The sequence below is a fragment of the Phocoena phocoena genome, chromosome 3 (assembly GCF_963924675.1).
Source record: "Phocoena phocoena chromosome 3, mPhoPho1.1, whole genome shotgun sequence".
Classification (NCBI taxonomy): Eukaryota; Metazoa; Chordata; class Mammalia; order Artiodactyla; family Phocoenidae; genus Phocoena; species Phocoena phocoena.
This window is the reverse complement of record NC_089221.1, coordinates 96,232,487-96,249,083: the sequence shown is the minus strand read 5'-3', so window position 1 is coordinate 96,249,083 and position 16,597 is coordinate 96,232,487. Positions and strand designations below refer to the sequence as shown.

General features: G+C 42.9%; 1 protein-coding gene across 3 annotated transcripts in view; it reads left to right on the top strand.

Moving 5' to 3' along the window:
* The first annotated feature begins 12,030 nt into the window (after window positions 1-12,030).
* Window positions 12,031-16,597, top strand: part of SEMA6A (semaphorin 6A) — a 61,302-nt gene continuing 56,735 nt past the window's right edge. For all 3 annotated transcript variants that reach the window (XM_065873220.1, XM_065873221.1, XM_065873219.1), the window contains exons 1-2: window positions 12,031-12,130; window positions 14,321-14,438. In XM_065873220.1, the coding sequence (XP_065729292.1) occupies window positions 12,031-12,130; window positions 14,321-14,438 (218 nt within the window). The remainder of the gene's footprint in view (window positions 12,131-14,320; window positions 14,439-16,597) is intronic.

Here is a 16,597-nt window from a genome sequence, read left to right as displayed (position 1 = left end):
GGAAAGGACTGATTTTTTTTTTTTTTTTTTTTTTTGCGGTACACGGGCCTCTCACTATTGTGGCGTCTCCCGCTGCGGAGCACAGGCTCCAGACGCGCAGGCTCAGCGGCCATGGCTCACGGGCCCAGCCGCTCCGCGGCATGTGGGATCTTCCCGGACCGGGGCACGAACCCGCGTCCCCTGCATCGGCAGGCGGACTGCCAACCACTGCGCCAGCAGGGAAGCCCAGGACTGATTATTAAACAGATATTCGAGGAGCACGTCTGCCTATTCTTGCCTAACACTTCAGAACGACTTTTCTGTTTTTACTCTTTGGAGAGGTGAAGGCTCTGTGAACCGCACAGGAAGAATATTGCTACTTGAGTAGAACATAATTCTGCCATAGTCTTTTAGTTATTCAGAGGGAAGCGGGGCAATCTCCCCTTCAGGAAGAAGTTCCCGTATTATCCCCTCTCCATGTGTTCCACAGCTGTGTTTTTTCCATCTCACGGCTCAGCCCTTAGAATCCTCACCAGTGAAAGCCTGGGTGACCCAGATGGACCTCTGTGCTTTCCAGTAACCAGGCGATGAGCTTTCAGAGCCATTTATGCACTTCCTGCACCTCCACTTCCTCCCCGGAAAGGTGAGCCTGTGCCTGCAGGGCTCCTGGGGTGACAGCTGCCCAGGCACGCCTGCTGGGCTGGGCACAGGTCACACACTCACTTTCTCTCTGATTTATCGTGTCCCCTTTGTCTAACCCTCAGCACTTTAATTTGGCTTCTGCCTGTCACACTCAAGCTTATTGAATAATTTCACTTTTCTTCCTGATTCTGGACTCTCTCACAGAAATGGTAATTATACTGATCGTCTGCCGTGCTATTAATTACGGGAATGGTGGTTTATTTATTTATTTATTTTTAGATTCGGAGGCTAATTGCTGACGGCCATGTGCTGTCTTCCCTCCAGATAATCTAGACTGCAGCGATTAACCTGGTGTCCAGGTTATCTGCTATTAACCATTTGCCTCCATTTTATCCCAGAGTTAGGACTGATGACCATCGTGCCTGATGCCCACTACCCCTTTAGTGAGGAAGAAAGGAGGGGGACAGTTTGTGGAAGAGCCCCTCAGACAGGAAGGGAAGAGAGTATGCCTTGCTCCTCAGCCACCCACCCAAGGTAATAGCTGTCCTCCCGAAATATTCTTGAAATTCAAATTCTTCATGGTATTACTTAATCCTTCAACCTACTGGTGTTCTCCATGGAAAGAAAATCGCAGGTGACTGAAAATTAAAGGCAGGTGCATATAACAAAGCAAAGGGCTGACACCGCCAGCCCGCAGTTCCCTCTGATTATAGCGACTGGAGAAAGCCATTATCAGGGTCATTCCACGGGCGAGAGAGAGTACGGGCTGCAGACCTTATGGACATTCCTTTGGAGAAACCACCACCAACTGCACAAAAAAGCCTGTGAAGTCTCATCCATTTAACCCAGAGAGAGGAAGGAGTGCTGAACTGCCTGTAGCTGGCTGTTCGGTGGGAGGAAAACCCTCACCCAGGCGAGGGCTGCTGCGCCTGGTGAGGCTGTCACCTTCTGCTACTGCTGGACGTCAGAGCTCACTCACGGGAGCCCTGGAGACCCTCTCTACCAAGATCACCTCTGCCTTGTGAGCATCACTCATCTTGTGGAAGCCTGCACCTGTCAGTCCCTTGAATGGTTTCCGAGCCTGGGAGCCTGTCATTATGAGCACAGAATAGAGAAAATTAAGGCTAGATGACTCTGTCTGCAGTTCCTAATCTCCGAATTATTCTTGCAAGCAAAGTATAATAGGATATATGTGTTTTTTTTAATGAAATCAGATTACATTTTTTTAATTCTGTGAGAATCTCACAATACACCAAGGGTAATTAGAGAGCTGCTGGGCTTAGCAAAACCAGTGTTGGGGATTCTGCTCTAACGGATCTCCTTTTCCCTCATTTTTTTTTTATCCTTGCTTTTTAATCTCTTCAGGGACAAGTCTCTTTTTCAAAACCTTTGGAACAGATGCACTTCAGAATTAAAAAGTTTTCAGATTTTAAAAAGGTAACATGGGACGTATCTCCCAGCGTGGGCAACATCCAGTAATCAAACCCATTAATGTTTTTGCAGTGAAATGTACAAATATTTATCCTAAGAGGGATAAAGTGTCATGCCACTGTAGGTCAAGTTCTGTTGCCCAATGAAAAGGAAAAAAACTCTTGGTTTTTGGGGTGGGGCGGGGGATTGTTCTCGTTTTTTGTTTTGTAATTGCAAATGAGGGATTGTGTACCTGTATTTCAAACAGCAACTTGCTTGTTTTCCTTTAAACTGAAGGAGAAGTGAAGCATTTTAAAAAACAGCTACTACCACCAAAATAGTTCACCTGTGCGCTGACCACCTTCATCTCAGTGGATGGGGTTCAGATGTTTCTGTGCAGTGACCTTTAAGTCACCTGTGTGCGGAATCAAGTCACCAAGCGGTAGAGATATTTAAACAAACCCATAATTTCCTGGAGCTTACTCTCATTGGCCTTAAGGAAGCATATTTTCAGGATGTTTGGAAATAGCTAGTAATTTTGAGGGTAAGATTTCACACTAAAAACAAATGAACACTTTAGGGAATGGGTAACAAGTAAATGGTGCTTTCTCCACCCCAATTCAAACTGATACTGCTCTAAGTAAATCAAGCCAGACTAATGAGTCCCTTTTTATGTGTAGAGAACATGAACAAAGCCAATAAAGAAATCATTAATTCCAGAAAGATGTAGTGCTATCTACCAGATGCAATAATAAACTGAAATAGGTTTAAATGTATGGCTTTGCAGTTTCCCAGCAGTTTACTGGGACACAAAGTGGACTTTTTTTTTTCCTTTCAATAAATGAAATGAATTTCCTAAAGAATATAAGAAAATTGTGGAAATTCAAGAGACAATACTTCCATCTCATTTCTGTTCTGGGTGTGTCTAGACATACAGAAACATACAGATAGTCCACTGCGTTGGTAGATCTTCTACTGGTGATAGGTACCAGTCAGCAGTATCATGCTTTGTTATGGAACAGATCCTGAAATGATATTATGTCTCTCTCTCTATACAATCAGAAGCTTGTAGTCAAATATAAAGTCTATTTTTGGCTTTCAAGGTACTGGGAGAGCATCAGAGGTCACAGAGAACGACAAGCAATACAGTGAAAGATGGCATGCAGCAAACACCAGAGAAACGGATTCAAAAAGTTTAGCTCAAGGAAATGTTTTTCACTCCCTGATCTTGAGACTAAAATTTACCAAAAAAGCAGTGAGAATTTGTAGCGTTCTGTTAAAGTTTCAATCATCCATGCTTGGTGATATTGCTATTTGGGACTGTTATTCAGAACTCAAAGGAGAGACGTGCAGGTTGTTTTTAATTCTCTCCAAGTCATGTCTGAAGTTGACCTCCCCTTCAAAACCAGGAAGGATCAGCCACCTGAACCTGAGAGATACGGCTGGGAGATTCTGTTTTCTGTAAACCACACTGACAGCAAACAGAGGAGAAATTACGAGGGGGAGTCATCTTGGCAAAGGGCAGCCATTGCTCTGCTTCGGTTTAAACCAGCTCAGGATTTTGACAAAGGTTCATGGAAAACTCCAGTCGCTAATATCCCTAGTTTGTTCCCTTAAAAGTTGTTCTGCAAGTATCTTTCTAAAGGCTGGCAAAAAGTGCCTTCAGTTTAGGCATATTATGTTTGCCCTCTTTCATCTTTAATGAAATTACAAATGTACAGAAAGCTAGGGGGAATAATGGGACAATAACTCAAAGAATAAATACCAATATTCCCAGCCGTTACCTCAGAGTTTCCCCTCCCCACACTACTACTTCTTCTTCTGTCATATTCTTAGAAGAAAAAAGTCATCAGATACCATCTTTATTCTGAGTTATATTCTTTAAACCAAACTTTGGGTGAAGTGAAAAAACATCCATCCATTACTTCAGACACATATTTGAAACTCCTTAATCAAAGAGGGAAGTGGTCCAGTTTGAAAGTGTCTGAAGTCCAACCGGCACGGAGTTGTCCGTTTCAATGCCCTGCTCTCCAGATCTGGTCCTTCTACCCGATATGTCCCCCCAGCTGCCTCTCCTCTAACCGCCCCAGTCCTCAGTGAACAATCACGCAACCTGCCAAGGCTTCCTCCAAACAGAGGCCTTCGCTGAGCTTCCCACCTGCGTCCCTCTGCAACACGTTCACCCTCCAGATAGTATTCTCCCCAACAGAACTTTCATTTCTTTTGGAAAAATTATTGTTTGTGTGTTCTATTTTTGGTCAATGTTCTGGAACTGTCAGGCCCACCTACTAAACAGCAAGGTCCTAGAGGGTAAGGGATCTATTTTTTCCATCTCTGTCTCAGCACCTAGCACAGGAGCCTGGCTCCCAGCAGAAAGCAGGGAATCAGTGAGAGGGAAAGCAAGCGATGGAAGTAATGAACACCAGGCAGCAAGCCAAGGAGAAATGAATGAGTCTTGGCTTCCTTTCTGAAAGCTGCGTAATGTAGGGACAGAGCTCGGTGCTGGAGCCAGGAGTCCTCAGTGGCGGCTCAGCTTGGCCACTTTTGAGCAGTACCACACTTGGCAAATGATCTCACTTCTCAGGGCCTCAGTTTCCTTAACAGCAAAACAAAGCGGGTATTTGTTTCTGTCTCTGGAGCGTATGTTTAAGGTCAGCGCTATTGTAAAAGTTGAGAAAGATGGAGATGGCAAAAAGCTGGGGTGTGACATGGGTAAACATGCTTGGGACTGTGGCAGCTTTTTGAGATCAAGGTGGTTTTCCACAGGATATTCTGCACAGATTGCTGAGATCACGCCTATAACTGCAGAGCCCTAACGAGTCATGAGACTGTATCTGAAACATCCAAGCAAAGTGCCTTAAATGCACTGTCTCAAGCATTTACAAGATAGGGAGAGCATTGGTAGAAAGAAAGCAAACGATCATTACAAAGAATCACCTGAGAGACAAGACTCGCCTTCTCTCCTCAAAAGATCAGAGGTTTACAACCAACCTTTATTTTCCTAAAAAAGAAAATTTTTTTCTAAAAAGACTTCTGAATTCACAGCTGTTTTCTCTCTCCTTTGTGACAGCGGTTTCAGATCAAAATGGAACATCTATCATACACAGTTGATATTTATTATTATACTCCATTGAATGCCATCATCCTTCTCCAAAATGTGTTGAAGTTAGGTCTGTGGCATTTCCCTTTCCTCTGAAATGGGAGCTTTTATGTCTCTGTTAATGGCTGAGGAGAAGAAAAAGATCAAATGCTTTATTAAAAGGCTAGAGCTATTTTTCTCATTTGCATAAAACTTACACCTTAATGCAGTGTCACCAAACAGGTGGCCAGCGTGACCCCTGAAGACTGGGTACAGTGGACATTTCAACCAGGATCAACGGGCCCAAGTTGTTCCTAACTCCCATCTGGGAGGAGTCCTTCTGTGGCCTGGCCGTGCTTGCTGTGGACAGCATCTTCCTCCTAATGCTGCAGCCCTTGAAACAGGGCAGTCCAGGCCAGCGAAGGAAACCTGCTGTTTAAACACTCCTTGATTCCTGAACTGTCCCTCTGGTGCAGGAATAACCAGCAGTCTTCAGCATTCAGCAAGCTGGGTTTTCTGCACCAACATCCGCTCTCCCACCTCTCTCTGGGCAGAGGTTCCCTACTCGGATTTGAGAGGTATCCAGATCTGTTTATCCTCTCAGCTCCTGAAACAGGCAACTTTGATTTTATCCTTCATTACAGACGTTGTTCTCTTTGGTGTATTTATTTTAAAACATCACTCTTGAGGGGGCTGCAAGCAGGCACGTGGTTCCACTTAACCCAGTGGTGTCACGAGATAATCAATTCCCCCTAAAACCGTGGTTGAAAAGCATTTGCATCTTTCTATCACCTTAAGCCTGCAATCGCAGGGCCACAAAGTGGAATGAGCCTTTGCATGCCTACACATTTGCAAGCGACTATGTACTCCTTTTATAGATTTATTATCACTGAAGCCATTAGGGACTTACAGCCACTCTGTCCACGTAAGCATAGATGCATCAACCTATACTCAACTATGATCTTAAGTGCAGTTTCCATTTACGCCAGCCTCTCTCTCTTCCCAACCTTCCTTCTGTTCCCCTTTCCCTGACATTCTGGGAAGGACATCGACTGTGGCATCACATAGCCCTGGCTTGGCAACCTGGCTTTCTGTTCTTACTGATGTGCTATAAATATTGACTGGACATGTCACTTAACCTCTGTGAGCCTCAGTTTCCTTGTGTGCACAATGGAGAGGATAAGGCCTGTCTCTCTGGATCGCTGTAATATTTAAATAAAATAACACGCATGTGTACGTCATACATAGAAGGTGCTCAATAAACTTTCACTTCCACCCCACCCTTTCACCGATGTCCACACTGATATTTTCCTTTGCACCTGTGCGAGTGCTGTGATACACGTTTTTTAAAATCACACAACAAGAGCTGTGCCATCCTGAGACAGACTCTCCTGCCTCTCCCAGACACCCACCTCCAGAGCTGGGAAGCTTAGGGGCCGGCAAGGAGAAGAAGAAGAGAGCTGCTTCTCCTGCTGAAGACATAGAACCCCAGCCGCTAATCTGAGAATTTAAGGAATTCCAAGAGAAACTATTAAAATACGGCAATTTTTAGTACCTCAACTGAAGAATAAACTGACATTTATGGAGGACTACCATTTTTACGTGCAGTATCTCATAACTAATCTTGAGACACTGTTTTTCCCCACTCTGAAGACGAGGAAACTGAGGCTCAGAGATCTTCAGCATCTTGCCAGAGGTCCCAGCTAGTAAGTGGAGCAGAGGCATTCAAATCCTGTGTTTTTACCCTCTGCTCCCGCTGCCTCCCTGTACGATCAGCAATCGTCTGATTTCTCGGAAAAGCTTTTACGCCAGTTTCAAGTCAGATTTTTAAAGATACTCACGTTGTGAAAACAAAGATGATGATGGATGAGGTCAGAAGGCTGGAGCAATAAAAATGAAAACGTTATCTTAGCGTAAAACCCGACCAAGCTCCGAATATGATTCAGCGGTAATAATGGTGGTTCTCTTTGGCCAGGGTAGAACTACTTAATGGACTTGAACTTTGTCCTGATGTTGAAACTAGACAGAGTCACAGTTCTTTGCTCCAGCCTAACTTTCTACAACTTGTGTGCTCTGCCTATTGCAGTCCCCCAAGAGCAAAGCTGAAGAGAACCTGTTCCATCCCTCCTGTTTGCCACATGCAGTACCACAGAGTGACACACCGATGGCTCCTTGAGTTTCCAAACCACATGCAATTTAGGGGCAACCACGAAAGGAAAAGCCCAGCCCTGTTCTCTTTGGAAAGATCACTGCCCAAGTGCACAGAGCTTGTCCTGCCCCCGCCCTGCCATCATCTCAGAGGGTGGCGGACAGAACCGCCACCAGAGCCCAACTGCATCTCCCACTGTCTCGAGCTCCAGTACCCCACCCTGCCTCGATGCCTACTCCTCCTGTCCCAGCCCCACACCTCCAGAAGGTGTCCGTGGCCTTGCAGTGTCCAAGCTCAGGGTCACTCCATGTACTATCCTCCTGAATCACCATCTGGTACCCAATCCTTTCTTCACTAGGGCAGAATCGCCTAGAATTGTACAGTCTCAGAGTCCAGGGGAGTTTGATAGGCCATTATATTTTATATCCTTTCATTTTACTGGTGAGGATGCTAGGAGCCAGTGCAGCTACGAGACTGACCCAGGGTCACACCTTCCATCTATTAATGACGGCATGAATTAATGATTATCGTTTAAACTTCCTATTATGTCAGTAGAAAATGTGCTTTTTTAAAGAAGCATGGTAGCAAATAATTTTCCCCACAGAAAGAAAGAAGTGCCACTACCATGATTTCGTCTCTATTTCTAGGCCACACTTAGAGTTATCATCAAGAGCACTTTGCATCTGCAAGTTTTCGGATAAATTATTTTTCTCATCATTACCACTTACTATTAAAATGTTCATTGGATACCAACATTCTGGAAGAATGGTTGTACCAAATCAGATACAAGCTATATCCGTACAGCCAAGTCCAAGTGCAAGTACACTGATGCATTGTCTGCTACAGCTGGACACACAGAGGGTATGTGGGGCAGCCCAACTGGGTCTTTAAAACAAGCAATGTTCATTCACTTGTGTGTACAGACAATAAACGGGACTTCTATCTACCCCTCATACCCTTGTCGTAGTATAGAAGTCACTGTGTCTGGGACTTCCCTGGTGGCTCAGTGGTTAAGAATCCGCCAACTACTGAAGCCCGCACACCTAGAACCTGCGCTCCGCAAGAAGGGAAGCCACGGCAACGAGAAGCCTGCGCACTGCAACGAAGAGTAGCCCCCACTCACCGCAACTAGAGAAAGCCTGCGCGCAGCAGCGAAGACCCAACACAGCTAAAAAGAAATGAAAAAAAAAAAAGAAGAAGAAGACGTCATTGTGTCAGCAAAGCATAAAGCAAAGGGGATGTCACGAGAACCAGAAATGATTATGAAGTCAGAGAATCAGGTCACAAATGGCCACATCTTACTTCTGATCAATCAGGTTAATTTCACAAGAGCCACTACTACCGAGAAGCCATGACAAACCCACCTGGCCAGAGTATGCCTCACACTTCCCCAATATTAGTTCTAACCCTCTGCCCACTACTCCCCAAATCCTGCCCCAGAAAATTGTACTTGGGCTCACAAACTGGTAGGACTTGGCCAAAGGTGACTCACAGAGAAGAAAAAACTAAGTTAGGTGCCAACATTTAGAGAAAAAAAAAAAATAGGAGGTTTAACATACAACTCCAGATTTCTGGCTTCTTAAGAAATAAAAATAAAAATCAGAGATCTGGCTTTGCGGGCCAACACTGCATAGGGCCTGCACTTCAGAGCTGAACAGCAGCTGCCCAGAGTAGAGGGGCTGGCCCTCCCCCAGTGGAAACATTCCCACCATTGTCTTAGGAAGCCTTTTTTACCCATTAACCTCACCTGCCTGTTCTTAAGGTTTTCCAGTGAATTTTCTGGGGTGGAGAAGAATAGGAATATCACTTTTTAGTGATGGTGTATTTTACAGAGGTCATTTCTCTTCCGGCTAAGAGTTATGGGAGGCTGAAACAACTCAGATGGACAATTCAGGCATAATGAGCTTATTTTTGAAGTAAACGTTTTTGTTTAGAATCCTCATGTTGACAGTCTTCCCATGATCTAATTTTCTGGGTAGCTGATTAAGTCTAAGTCATTTTTAGCCTCTACAAGCACAGTCACAAAGAGAGAAATCGACAAGTGTCTGCAGATGCCTATAAAAATGTGCTATATGTGGGTACCACTTTACAAAGTTTCAAGATCGCTTAAACAACCTCGTAGCAGCAGCCCAGCCAGCTCAAGATTTTGAACGCAGTGGAAAGTTCTTGTTTGTTTTTGTTCTTCTGGGCTAGCGCACGTCTGTGTGCTAGGGTCTTAGCAGGGAGACTCAGCCCCTGTTCAGCAGGATGGAAAATGACAATGTGATTGATTGGGATCTCGCCACAAAGTAATCATTTCAACAGGAAAATATACTGTCTACATATTTACAAGGGTTAGAGCCCAAAGTTGTGTAGGAAGGGAATAATACATCAAAACCTCAGCTGAAGAAAATTATAAAGCGTTCATATGGAATGGCCAAGATTAACTGGGACTGCCAGAACACTTTCACCCACATGATGTACATGTTAACAACCTGATGATACGATGACAGGAAGACACATAAAACAGATATTTTTCCTGGCAAAGAGCCCTTCTGTAAACCTGGAGATATTTAAATAACCCATCTTAGCCATGATCCTGGCTAGGATGAGGATTGAAAAAAAGCCATTGGATTGCATAACAGATTTCTTATGCATGCATTGCTCTTCCTGCCAGCTTCTGGGTTGAGAATGTTGCATCAATCCATGCAATCTTAAGATGGGAAAAATTAAAATTGGGAGACAGACTAAAATAGCAGGACTTTGTCTCGTTAGCTTGAGGACATCTGTACAAAGATGAATGCAATTACGGGAGGATACAGACTCCTTTGTCATGTCAAGGAAAATTAATCTTTAAAAGTATACCTATATTCCCAAAGATTTCTAACGGAACGAGAATCAGCCTTTTGAGTCTCCATTATTCTTCCACAGCGTGCTGCAAACTCTCTGAGGCAATAGGCTTCTGTATAATACTATAATACTGCTCTTGAGCCCTCGGTAAATGTTGCCACTTCCTCTTCCCCGTATACTTTCTGACTGGTGGCTGGTTTATGTTTGCTCTTGTGACTGATTTCTCGCCTTTAATGTTACACTGAACAGAAGCTACGACAAACAAAATCAGGGCACCACAGAGCTTCTTCCCTTTGGTTTTAGATTCTCCAGAATAGGAAGAACTAGCAAATGAATGAATGAATAGACTGGTGCTTTTCACCTGTCTGTAAATACACGTTCGTGTCTCTTGGTTATGGACCGCCCTTGTGAACAAGTAATTATTTAAAGTTTAATTTTAATCTACACATCAGAGATGGAGATATGGAATTGCTTAGGCTTTTCTCTCAACCTCTCTCCCTCTTTGATTTTCAAGATAAAGCAAATTAATTAATGTGCACTTTTCGACTGAAGAAATGATTAAGACCCAGCTGTGTCTGTGACATTATCAGTTGGGATGCAACACTCGGGACTCGTTAATGCTTTTTTTTGGCAACGAAGAAGAGACACAGGTATCTCATATTAAGTGTGCTCGAAAAAGCATAAGTTAGCAGTTTGTTTGCCAGATTAACTTTCAAAGACATCTAAGTTACTAAGTTTGACTTTATTACACACCAATCTTAAATGATTGATGTACGACTGTGAAATAGCTTTGTTCAAAACAAGACCTTTGGCAGTCTACTTCAAAGGCTTTACTAAGATAAAAAGATAGCCCCATTTTACATTAATTTCCCTGACAGATCAACACTTATTTGAAATATGCCTGAGAATTATGCAATATGTACTGTCTTATGAGTTTCCTTTCACTGTATCCAGCAGCCCCATATGGGAATGTTTTTACTTCTAAGATTTAGAAGAATTTTTTCTACACGTGAAGAGCATCTTTAAGAAAATGCAGATGGGTAAAACAGTATATTGGCATTTTTATTCACTACTGTTTCATTGCAAGGTAGTATCTGACACTAAAATATACAGAGATATGATTGTTTAAAAATCAACAGTACTATTTCAGGATGTGGTTTCAGATGCCCCCTATAACATTCTCCAGAGTCTGAAAGGATCCATTTATTTCTTTTTAAACGTAGATTCTGTGATTTTATTTATGTCTAAGGTCACTACAGAATTACTACAGAATTACATAAATGAGTGAAAATCTCAAAAGGGGTCAAGCAGGTAATGGAAATCAGTGAACTGGGCCAGTATAGTGGGGACGGGGGTTGGTGAATGGGAGCATGGTGCTTGAAGGGAACTGACATTTAGGTCATTGTATCAGATATTTAATTTTTCAATATCGGGCAACTACTTCAAAATTTTGAAAGATCCTGGGCTGCCCAAACAACTCATGTCTGGGGATGGCATGCTGCTATAAACCTGCTGAGAAGAAAAAAGATGTATTTACCTTAAAAAAGAAAAAAAAAAAAGCTTTCTAAATCATCCACATTTTTTGGAATGCTATTTCGTGACTGTGAAATAGCCACCCGCAATGGCCTAACACCGACTCGGGACAAAGCAGTTAAGGCTCAGAGTTACTTGTTTGGTAGAAGCTTTGCAAAAGGGCCCAGATGCATGGGGAAGGAGGCTGCAGTGGGTAATGGACACGGGTTCCTTATGCAAAACACTGTCATCGGTGAATTCACAGTGGAAGAGACAGGAAACAGGAGCTCCTTTCTCTAAAATTTATCTTCAAGCCCATTTCACTTTATGGAGTGGAATAAAGCTGACTCGTAAAAGAAAGGGAAAAAAATCCCTTCTTTGCTCTTTGGCAGGGTGAAGTAGAGAAATAAAGTCTCCCCGCTGAACTACTATGAGGTCAGAAGCCTTGCTGCTATATTTCACACTGCTACACTTCGCTGGGGCTGCTTTCCCAGAAGATTCTGAGCCAATCAGTATTTCGCATGGCAACTGTAAGTATCCACAATCTCACTCTCACTCTCACTTTCTCCCTCTGTGGGCACTTGAGCCTGCGTCAACAGGCAAAACATACAAATTAAACATTTCATAAAGCAGGAAACTTGTTAGTCGCTTTAACTTGTGTGGATGGCAGAGGTAGATAATTCAAGTCTAGCCAAAATTGGTGGGATGCCTGTTCTGTAACTCCAATAAACGTGGTTGTGAGGATCTGAAACATCCCTCAATACCTCCGATGAAGTCTCAGTTACTACAAGGAGGCTGTGATCATGCCTGGAAACCAGCTATGGGAGAACATCACCGTCATCTGGGTGTTGCCAGTACTCCACCTTTTCATAAGTAATTAGGACAGAGGCATTGTTACAAGATAACAGAAAAGAAGACTGTTTTTGAGTACTTCAGGGACAAAAATTAACTTTTGTTTAGACTCAGAAGTTTCATCCTTGCTAGATTTGGATAGAGAGATTCTGAATTCATAGTAGACCTACTTTTACTGCTTATAACTTTCTTTTGATCTCTGCTTCATTGTCAAGGGTAGAAAGCAACATGCTGAAAAAGTCAGTTGCCTCTTCAAAAAGAGGAAAGTTCTACCTGTGTGTGGGATGAAATAGACAATTCTTTTTTTTCCTGCTCTCCAAAAGATAAAATATTTTGTCACAATAAAAGTGAAAGCATTCTACCCAAATATCTATCTCACAGTAGTAATCTCCAAACACTGAAGGAACCTTAAAAAGGTATTTGACAGTAATACTAGGATACTAACTAAAGAGATCTACCCAGCTTTCTGCTGGACGGTCTAGGTTGTAAAAGGAAATCATTTGATATGAAGGGGAGGTGTCGAGCCTTGACAGCTTTGAGAACAAAAGTCAGGGTATGACTAAGGACCAAACTGTGTCGTTTGAGACCATCATTCTTGAAGTGGCAGAGCCCGCCTAACTTAAGGTACCAAACCTTAATAAGCATTTATTTATGTCCATTTGAGGTAGGTATTCTATCTTTGGTGCCCCTGTACTGAAGAGACCCCGGGCCCAAATGTGCTGCTGAAAATCGTGCTTCAGTGGACACTCAAATCTTTGATAGGAGAGAGACATGAATTGTTTTAGCAACCTCCTTGATCAGTGGGTTAATGAAATTTCAGAGCAGTAGAGGAAAAAGCACGAGACAATCCCATACTAAGCTTGATTGTGAGTAAAATATACTGAGGCTCTCTCATAAGAGTGAGTCATGCTCAGGTGCTACAGGGGTTTAAGGTGTAGGGGTCTGAGCATACATCTGTGAATGGCTTACAAGTCCTTATTTACACCCCTCTCACCCCCAAAACAACTGCCTTTTAAATGTGACTCATCTTTCTTTTCTCCTTAGTTTCTCTGGAGGATTGCCAGTGCTCTGGAGATTGTAGGTTTAAAGGCAGAGAGATTTTTGAGGTGTAGGTATTTCCAAAGGTCAGATATGATTACAAATTGCCCACTCTCAGCTAAAGGGAATTGCAGAAAAGGAGAAATACGCTCACTGACTCTCCAGGTCAGGGAAAATTCCAGATCACCCGACTGGCTACACTCAGTTTGACCCTGTCCTGTCAAAGCCCCCATTTCTGTGAGATCAGCCAATTGCTTAACTCAAGAGCGAACTTCCCACAGTTCCTAGAATGCCAACCAACCTCGCGGGGCTGCCTTCAATGGTAGATTATTCCAACTGGACGCCTGTGGAGACTGTATTTTTCTTCTGGCTCCTGGATGAGGGCTCTTGCCTCCAGACCACATTGCCTTTGTGGTGATTGATGGGAAGGCTGCTTTGAAATAGTTTTGTCCGGAGACAAGATCTTTGGCAGACTGCCCCTCGGGCTTAGCACTCTAAAGATGAAAAGAAAACTGTGGAAGAAAAGAGCACCTTCATGTAAAGGGTTCACTGGCAAGTTTAACCCCCAGAAAGAAGGACAAGTCAGAAAGAGCGACACTTAGAAATCTAAGCCCAGCCTTATTAGCATCAGGAAATGAAACTGTAACCTGATTATCCTTAAAGAGGACTCTTCTATCAGAGCATTTCCTAAAATAACAGACTGGAAAATGGTGGCCCGGTTGGACTTAAATATGGTTTTGTTTTGTGGCTGGCCCCCCTCCTCTCCCTGCCCTGTCAACTCTTGGCTTAATTTCCTTTTCCCTCTCTTGCCCCATCTCCTCTTTTCACAGATACAAAACAGTATCCGGTGTTTGTGGGCCACAAGCCAGGACGGAACACCACACAGAGGCATAGGCTGGACATCCAGATGATCGTGATCATGAACAGAACCCTCTACATTGCTGCTAGGTGAGCCACCTTTTCCTCACGTTTGCCTTCAGAGCAATCCAAGGGTCCTGATACCTAAATGTCCCTGCTAGGCATCATTTTAAAGATCCCCAACAGAGTGTTCTTTAATTTAAAGTCTACTTTATAGTTTGTCAAGCAGTCATTCTTTCAAGATTTTCTGTGTCTGTTTAACTTTATTATGTGGATTTGGGTAGAAATAATGGCATATTTTGGAGCTTAGACTCAAATGATCCACTGTTTATCTTGAACATCGTGTATATGTACAAATATTTGCTCAAGCACAGAGTAAAGCGCTTCTCTCCTTGATACTAAATTAAGTTGAATGTGTAAACATGTATCAATTTAAGTTCAATGAGTGTGTGGGTGTGTGTATATTAATCGTGTGTTTTTGCAGATAATGTACGGTATATATCATTACTTTAGCAGTAGCCATCCATTTTAGAAGTTTTTGATTTGGATCTAGTTAAGAAAATACTTATCCACTAGGGACATGTCATTGAAACAGACCATGTCTTAAGGCTGGATGGCATGGTAAGAATACTACCCAGACAGGAATTACATGGATTAGGCTTTTGTTTCACCTCTAATCTTAATTCACCTGGACCACAACTTCTCTGGCTGTGTAAGTGTCCTCTGTTAAATGAGAGACTAGATTAGATTATCTTAATGTAGTCCTTTGGGATTCTAAAAAGACATGATTTCCCATCTGGGTGTGTGTGTGTAGCTCATTCAAAATATAAAGTATAACCTGGGTCTAGCCTGATGAATCGTTTTACAACGGGAAGGAGAAATGGAGATTATGTTTGTAGTACCCGTTTGGCTGTGAGCACCGGCAACAAACAGGTAAGTAACGACAGTGCTGGATTCCTTCAAAGCACTTAAATGTTCTGAAAATACAAGCTATACGACATAAAGTAAAAATCCACTGGCTGGATTAAAATGTCCTACGAGTACCCTACATTTGGTCACAGGGAGCAATGCCAAAGCACTTTCTAAAATTTTTACTTCACAAATACTTACGTAGTACATATTGGTTGTATGTGCTATATAAATTGCAAATACAGTTGTAAGTCCTTTATAAATGTTAATCCATTCAATCCTGGAAAAAAACCTACGAGATGGAACTTTTATCATACCCATGTCTTACAGGAGGAAACCATGTACAGAAAGGTGAAATGACTGGGTCAGAATGACAGAGGCAGGATTTGAACTGGAATGGTCTTGCTCTAGAGTCTGGGTCACTACTCCCTGTACTCCGCAGCCTACTGAGCCATAGAAGCAGTACTATTTGTCCTGGCCGATAACCTTCTCATAGCTGTTGCCCAAGAACATGGCCATTGTAGGTATTCATTAAAAAGCAATCCAATGAGTCCTTAGTAGCCACCTCTCTGGGAGAGTTATCAGCTCCTTCTTAAATCCCATTTTTAGTTTCCTAAATGTACCAAGTCTGGAAGATTACATTTGTACCCAATTAGCTAAAGGATGGTCAAAACAAATGATTAAACATTGCATCTGTGAGAAATAGGTTGACTCAAGAATCTTCTATGAATTGTTCACTTTGCAACTGAGTCTTTAGGGGAAAAGAAACATTATAACAGACTGTGCTTGTGCCTGATGATTTAGCATGGGTGTGAACTGCAGGTCTCGGTGGGCACCTGAGTTAGGAGCAAGGTGCTATGCAGACTTCACAGTAACCATTACTACAGCTTGTTAAAACCAAGACCGTTTTATCGTAACTCCCTACCCCAAGAAAAGGAGAAAGAAGAGAAGGAAAAAAAAAAAAAAAGGGAAACACATTCACTTTTTTAACACCATAAAATAGACTGTCTTTGGTTAAAGGTCAAATTTGTAACAGCCTAGCATTGACATGTTGGTTTTCACTCTATATGCAGCCACTTCCCTTCAATACACACCCCTGGAGAAGTTCCTAGATTATTTCTGGGGTCGCTGTATTTAGGGTCCCTCCTCTCCCTTTAATTTCAGGTTTCCCAACAGTGCCCCGAGAGATCCACATTCTCAGGCAGCAAGTAACACGATTTAAAGTGAAATCCTTCCCCCACGCTGAAGTCATGGCAACACAGTTCAGTGGTACTCACTGAAGGGGGGAAGAGGAAGTCCTTGGATTAAGTCAGTTTGTGTTCAAATAACTTAATTCAGTG